This window comes from Pavona decussata, unplaced genomic scaffold (genome assembly GCF_977016875.1).
Source record: "Pavona decussata unplaced genomic scaffold, jaPavDecu1.1 SCAFFOLD_133, whole genome shotgun sequence".
In the NCBI taxonomy this organism is placed as follows: Eukaryota; Metazoa; Cnidaria; class Anthozoa; order Scleractinia; family Agariciidae; genus Pavona; species Pavona decussata.
In genome coordinates this window covers 3,065,001-3,071,022 of record NW_028145546.1, presented here as the reverse complement: position 1 = coordinate 3,071,022, position 6,022 = coordinate 3,065,001, and the positions used below count along the sequence as shown (strand labels likewise).

At 39.6% G+C, this 6,022-nt stretch overlaps 2 protein-coding genes across 2 annotated transcripts in view; one reads left to right on the top strand and one right to left on the bottom strand.

Annotated features, from left to right (window-relative positions):
- The first annotated feature begins 1,464 nt into the window (after positions 1 to 1,464).
- On the top strand, positions 1,465 to 4,587 carry LOC146468255 (uncharacterized). Its single transcript, XM_085124850.1, has 2 exons — positions 1,465 to 1,495; positions 1,630 to 4,587. Exons 1-2 carry the CDS (start codon positions 1,480 to 1,482, stop codon positions 3,135 to 3,137), a joined length of 1,524 nt encoding a protein of 507 aa, XP_084980976.1. The 5' UTR covers positions 1,465 to 1,479; the 3' UTR covers positions 3,138 to 4,587.
- Positions 4,510 to 6,022, bottom strand: part of LOC146468254 (DNA-directed RNA polymerase III subunit RPC7-like) — a 6,175-nt gene continuing 4,662 nt past the window's right edge. The window contains exon 7 of the mRNA XM_085124861.1: positions 4,510 to 5,529. Coding sequence (XP_084980987.1) covers positions 5,443 to 5,529 — 87 coding nt within the window. The 3' untranslated portion in view covers positions 4,510 to 5,442. The remainder of the gene's footprint in view (positions 5,530 to 6,022) is intronic.

The window sequence follows — 6,022 nt, the reverse complement described above, 5'->3', positions numbered from 1 at the left end:
TGTTACGCTTGAAATGTAACATTGCAAACAAGCCGTTTACTGTTTGCTCCTAAATCAGGCAGTCTGAAGAAACGTTTTTACTTTGGGTTTCGATAAGCACTGGCAAAAGGGTTAGCTGTCCGCAATTACCATATGCAAATTACCCGAAATTTAGACCTCGCCCCTTCCTGTGGTCTGACCTCTGGTAAGCGACGACCTTCCGTAAAGCGACAACAAATCCTTGACATTATGGGTGATCGCTTACGGGAGGTTCGACTGTAGTTCCAGCTCTGGGAGTCTGCTTGTTGAAATTTCGATCGGCGTGGCCTACACATTAAATGGTTCATGGTTCATTTATTTCACACTATTTACGCAACATTAATATAGAAAGAAAAGTATTACAAGATATGATTACAAGATAATTAGATGATTATAAGATGTGCCCTGATATTTATCCATTGTGTTTCTTATGCGAAAGAGATACCAGTTTGTTGGAAAGGCATATGAAAGGATCACCTTTTCTATCCAAAATGGTATACAAAAGGGCAAGGGTTTGGATCTCGGAGCTGAACCTCCCCGTATAAAACTTAGCTCCCCGCCCCCCCCACCGGGAGTTGCTATCAGTGTAGCGGAGATTTTGGCGAGTGGTGGGGGGCGGGGGGTTTGTGGTGAGAAGAGACCAAAATGGTTGAAGCGGCCAGTTTCGCGAGGAGTGGAAAGCTTAAAAATATTATCTACTCGTTTGAATTGATTTCCTTATAGCCTGTTCCAGGCGTTCTGATGGTGGGGAGCAACGCGAACATACTATTTTGACAGGAACGAATGACAAAGCGAGGAGACCTCTCGCTTTTCCCACTCATAGTACTAATTCTGATTCGCACACGTCGCAATCAGTTTTTTCGTGCCACTCCTCACTATGGTAACGTCCGCTGGAACAGGTTCATTTCCTCATTGAAAAGGTCAGAAATTCAAAACTTTCAAAACAAGTCTTTCACTCTAATTAAGTGCGCATGCTTATTATTCCCCAATAGGAATACACACAAAAAAATAGACCGTATTTGTGTTCTTTTGGGACCTGTACCTTTTTAGGGAATATACAGAATAGTTTTCTGTGCATTCTGCAAAAGATAGTAGAATCAGACGGACTACGGTGTGTTCAGATTGGACCTGAAAATTAAGGTGTCTTTGGACTGTGTTCGGTTCAACCGGAAGAGGTAGAATTGTATTAGTTTGGGAATTGATATTCTGTGTACACTGTTATTCCAGAACTGGAATAAGAAAAACCAGAATTCTTTCAAACGAATGCGCTGTATTGTAGGGTTAATCCGGTAACGTTGTGACGAATGACCTTTTCATTTGGCAAATCCCCTAAAGGACGCAGTGATCACGCCATCTGTATATAGTATTTCATTCCACATTCGACAAATATGTCGCGAAAGTGCATTGGTATAAGCAGTTGCTTTGTCTTCGTGGCATTTACTGTTGTGATTTCTCTTTTCTATGCCTTTCAGCCCGAGTATTATCCTCCGCATCTGGAGTACATTTTTAGCGATCGGAATCACATCTTGCCAACACTAACTGTATTTGATCGAACACAGTATGAGGACTATGAGGTTAAGAAATATACTTGTAATTTATTTAAAATCACAGGATTTAAATCACCTTCACTGGAATCCTTAGCACTGGCAACAACAGCATCCGAAGAAGAAGAATTCCGTTTAAATGCCTTGGCGGTGTATTTCGATGTAACAAATACTTGTGAACGGTTGTATGATGTGAGTAAGGCAAACATTCAAGTGTATAAAGTGGCTCTCGTCACCCTTCCAAACGAAACTGCATGTCCATTGGAGGATCTGGCAGTGAGCGCACAGAATGCAGGATATTCTGTGCTGATAAGTTTTGGAGACATCGTACATAGCCCGACTTATGCGGCAGCGGATGAAGATAAATTAGTGATTCCGGTTTTGACGGCTAACCTCAAATGGCAAAAGACTAACGAACAGGATGCAAAACCTGACGTTCTTTGGTCTACACACCCCCTATTAGTCGCAGACCGGGCAAATGTTGAAATCAGAGTTCATATGCAGCCTTCAACTGCACAAGAATTGAATCAAATGGGAAAATACTTAAGCAAGCTTTACTACTGGTTTCTCGTGGGGCCGGCGATAACCCTTCTATGGCTGATGTGCAAAGTCTTTTGGATCAGTAACGGTCAACAAGGCGTAACAAATCAGGCAGTTAGAAGTGAAACTCGTACCATGGAATTAGGCAGAAACGAAGAGTTGCACTCAGATGTAGAAGCCATTGTAGAAAATCACCATGGAAGAGACGAAGAGGAACAACCGTTACTCATCACCCAGAATTCTATTGTGTGGGCGGCAACTCATGGCCGGTTTGTGAGAATGCCACGAGGTGGCCAGTCTGTGAGAATGCCACGATGTAGCAGCAGTATTTTTTTTTCATTTTTTTATTTTCTGGTGGCCAGTATAGGTCTGAGTATAGCACCTCTCCCTGTAGGTATATCTTTTGGAGGATTGTCCTTGTTTAGATTTGATGAAGGAAACGAGGGTGGGTCCTATCTGGAAAAATTTCCTGTCTCCAGAGGGTTTACCTTTCCTCCCAAAGATAGCGTTTGGTGGCCAGCTTTTCAGATATTTTGTTTTGTAATGTACAGTGTAGTCGCTTGTAAAAACACTTGGACCGTTCGAACGAACTTTTCAAAACTGATTCGAAGTGATTGGTTCGCATCTTACATTTATTTGTTGGTCTTAGGTATTGTATTGCCATATTGTTCCTCATCAGTGATAACTCCAAGTGAATTGCGAAGGCCGTTTTTGCTTTATTTTGTAACTTATAACACCACTTGCACAGTCTGCAATGCGCTTTTCGTACTCGTCCTAAACAAGCACAAGCGTGTCACACGGTATGTTTTCTACTTCAGCATCTGCATGATATGTGCTTATATCCAGAGTGACATTGTAGCCGTGTTTTATTTTGCACTTAATTCACAACAATTCTTAAACAACCTAAAACTCACGGCTCTCCGCACTCTGGCAATTGGCCTCACTTTGACCAGCAGTTTTAGTTCCTCAATGCACATCATTCGAAAACTTGTTAAGCCCCGGGAATCGCTGTTTGAGGCACTTTCGGAAAAATGATGGGAAAATTTATTTGGTTTCAGTGGGACTAAACAGGGACGGTGAGGCAACGACAACATTTTTGTAAAGTAGTTAAAAGTCGTTTCCTGTGTCCCCACATAATTTTGTTCTTTTAAAAGGTAAATTTGTGCATACTTTTAGTACAGTTTGATCTGGGCAGATTTTTTTTAGCTGAAAATCTATATTGCCGAATTCATGAGCTGCTGTAGGTAAAGTCGACTTTTTTTACCGGCTGTCTTACTGCACAAATTTTCCACGGTAAAGAAAAATGACTAAGTTTTAGTTATTTGCAGGGGAACTCAACGAGAAAATTGAGTTGGCCTGAAGCTGCAATCTTGGACAATTCAGAAATGAAAAAAATTCATCATTGATTTTTGGGGGGAGGGGATGGGGTTAATTTCTCTTTTTATTCCTTCTTAGAGTGTAGCCTTAGAGACAAACAATTTGGTGGGGTTCTGGAGTGACAGCACTCAATAGAACAGTTTTACATATCAATATTTAGAATTTTATGACAGTTGACAAAAAAAAATAAAAAAATAAATAAATAAATAAGTAAAAGGGTATGGCTGATTTTCACAGCATGACTTTAGATAATATATGATGACAGTAGTGGTTTTTTCTTATAAACCACATTCATTCTAATATTTCATGTGAAGAATACTTGTACAAAGTGCTATCTTTGAAAATCTGTAGTCTGTAGCCCACTAACTTTTTTTTAAAGTGTTCGCATCATACAAACTGGTTGTTACATGTAATTAGATTCTCTTTAAAATCATTCATCTTGGAATGAAAATCAATTGTGGCCATGTTTGAATGTGGTCTATAGTTATACTGCCAGCATGGCCAGTTATAAGATGATGAAAGTGATAGATAGATAAAGATGACACTGTTGTTGTGGGTGAAACATGGTGCAGTGAAAGTGAAAGAATGCCAAGTGAAAGTGATAGTTTGAGTGTCAGTGAGAGTGTTGATAGTGACTGTGAACTTTCATCATCACCGGTAAAGAAAAGGTGCAGCACTAGAAGTGAACAGAGAACCACATCATTCAATCTTTTAGCTCTCCTGCTTGACTTTCCAAAAAAGAATGCTACTTGTCTAACAAGAAGCTGTTAACAGCTTAAATTCAGGCCACATTTGATTGCGTGGTGTGTAAGCCTAGGATCTTTTAGCAGCGATAACCTTCAGCATCACTAACTCCCCAAAATCGATAGATACAGAGATATAGTGAGGCAATAAGTAACCACCAGATAGAACTGCATCATAGTCTGGGAGCATATGTACTCCCATGGGCAATTCATGAAGAAAGCAAGCCACTAGGCTAGTAGTGTTCAGAGGACCTAAATTAACGAGAAAAGTGATGTTGCCACCTCTGCAACCCGCACGGAGGTGTTTTATTTGTTGTAAAAATAAATAAATATTAATAGTAAGTCAATGTATATTCTTTTTTTTACATATATATAAGAAGCACAAATTGTGACAAAATAATAACTAAGGGCATTTTGCTGTTAATGTGATCTGTTAAACATAATTTATTAAAATGTATCATTGGATTTATGGATCATTATTACTTATTAAGATCTAATGTTAATAATTAACTGGCATCCTTTTAATTTGAACTTATTAGGAAGCACCCAAACACCCTTGCATTAAAAGTTTCCACAGATGGCTAGGTGGAATAGCCTTGCTTTGAACAGATCCAGGGCAGATATATTAATGCATACAATTTACTCTGTCAGCTTTAATTTTCATCTTACATAACAAGTTGTAGGTTCTTGTCAGGTGCATCTTTATGCTCAAAATAAAAATTGTGTGCTGCACTTTAAGAGTTTTAAATAAATGATACCCATTTTCAGGATTGCAACTACAGATCCACGTATTTAAACAGACATGGCTGTCAGCCATGTAGAGGAAGTGGACCTGCCATCTTTCTCCATGAAAGAACTTGGATGGTCCTCTGAACATGACAGTAAGGCTGCACAAGAAATTTAAATAATATCCCTTTGGTTGGCCAGTACACTGTCATTGTAATTGCAGCAAGGGAACATGATTGTGGACTTGTTCAGGTTGTTCAGTCAAGACATTGAAACTCATTCACAACCTAATTCAAGTGGCAAGATTCCACAAAGATTTCCTTTTCATCCAACTGCATATGCTTATCTGACCATGTTGTTATGTGTTGCATGTGGCATTACTTTCTTGCATTCACACATTTATCTTGACGATACTGTGCAGAATGCAGAGGCCGTCAGGGCACTGATAATTTTACTGGCCTTTCTTTAATTTGTTGGTAGACAAAAGCCTTTCCTCAGTATGTCGGCCCTTCATCCATGTCATCGTCATCCATAAAACCATCCTCATCATCATCAAAATGGGATACCAAGTAGTCATTTTCCTGTTGAGGTAAATGTTCAATCACACAATGGCCATTACAACAGAAAATTAAAACATACATTATAATTTTTAGAGTTCACACACAATTAATTGCCAGTGATGAGTGTAAATCGTAGAGGGTGGACTCTGTGATTTGAAATTATTTTATTCATGTTATTAATCAGTAACGATCTAGCAGTAAGCTGCACCCCTCTACTTAGCCCCACTTTGTGAGACCAAAACTAAAAAAGCCGCCAGTAATGAAGGAAATACTGAGCAATTTATGACATTAGACAGGGCAGAAAAACCGCTGATTGGCTGAGAAATATGATGTAACAGACATTTTTGAGCATTCATGCACATGCGCGCAGCCTTCAAGCGTGCTCGATCAAAATGGCGGCCGACCGCAAGGGATCTGCGTCACTTGCAGTACTCGCACAGTATTCGGTGAACACGCATTGGTGTTCAATCTCTCTGGTGATCCAAGTCACCTAAAACTGTTTTAGATTGGTCTG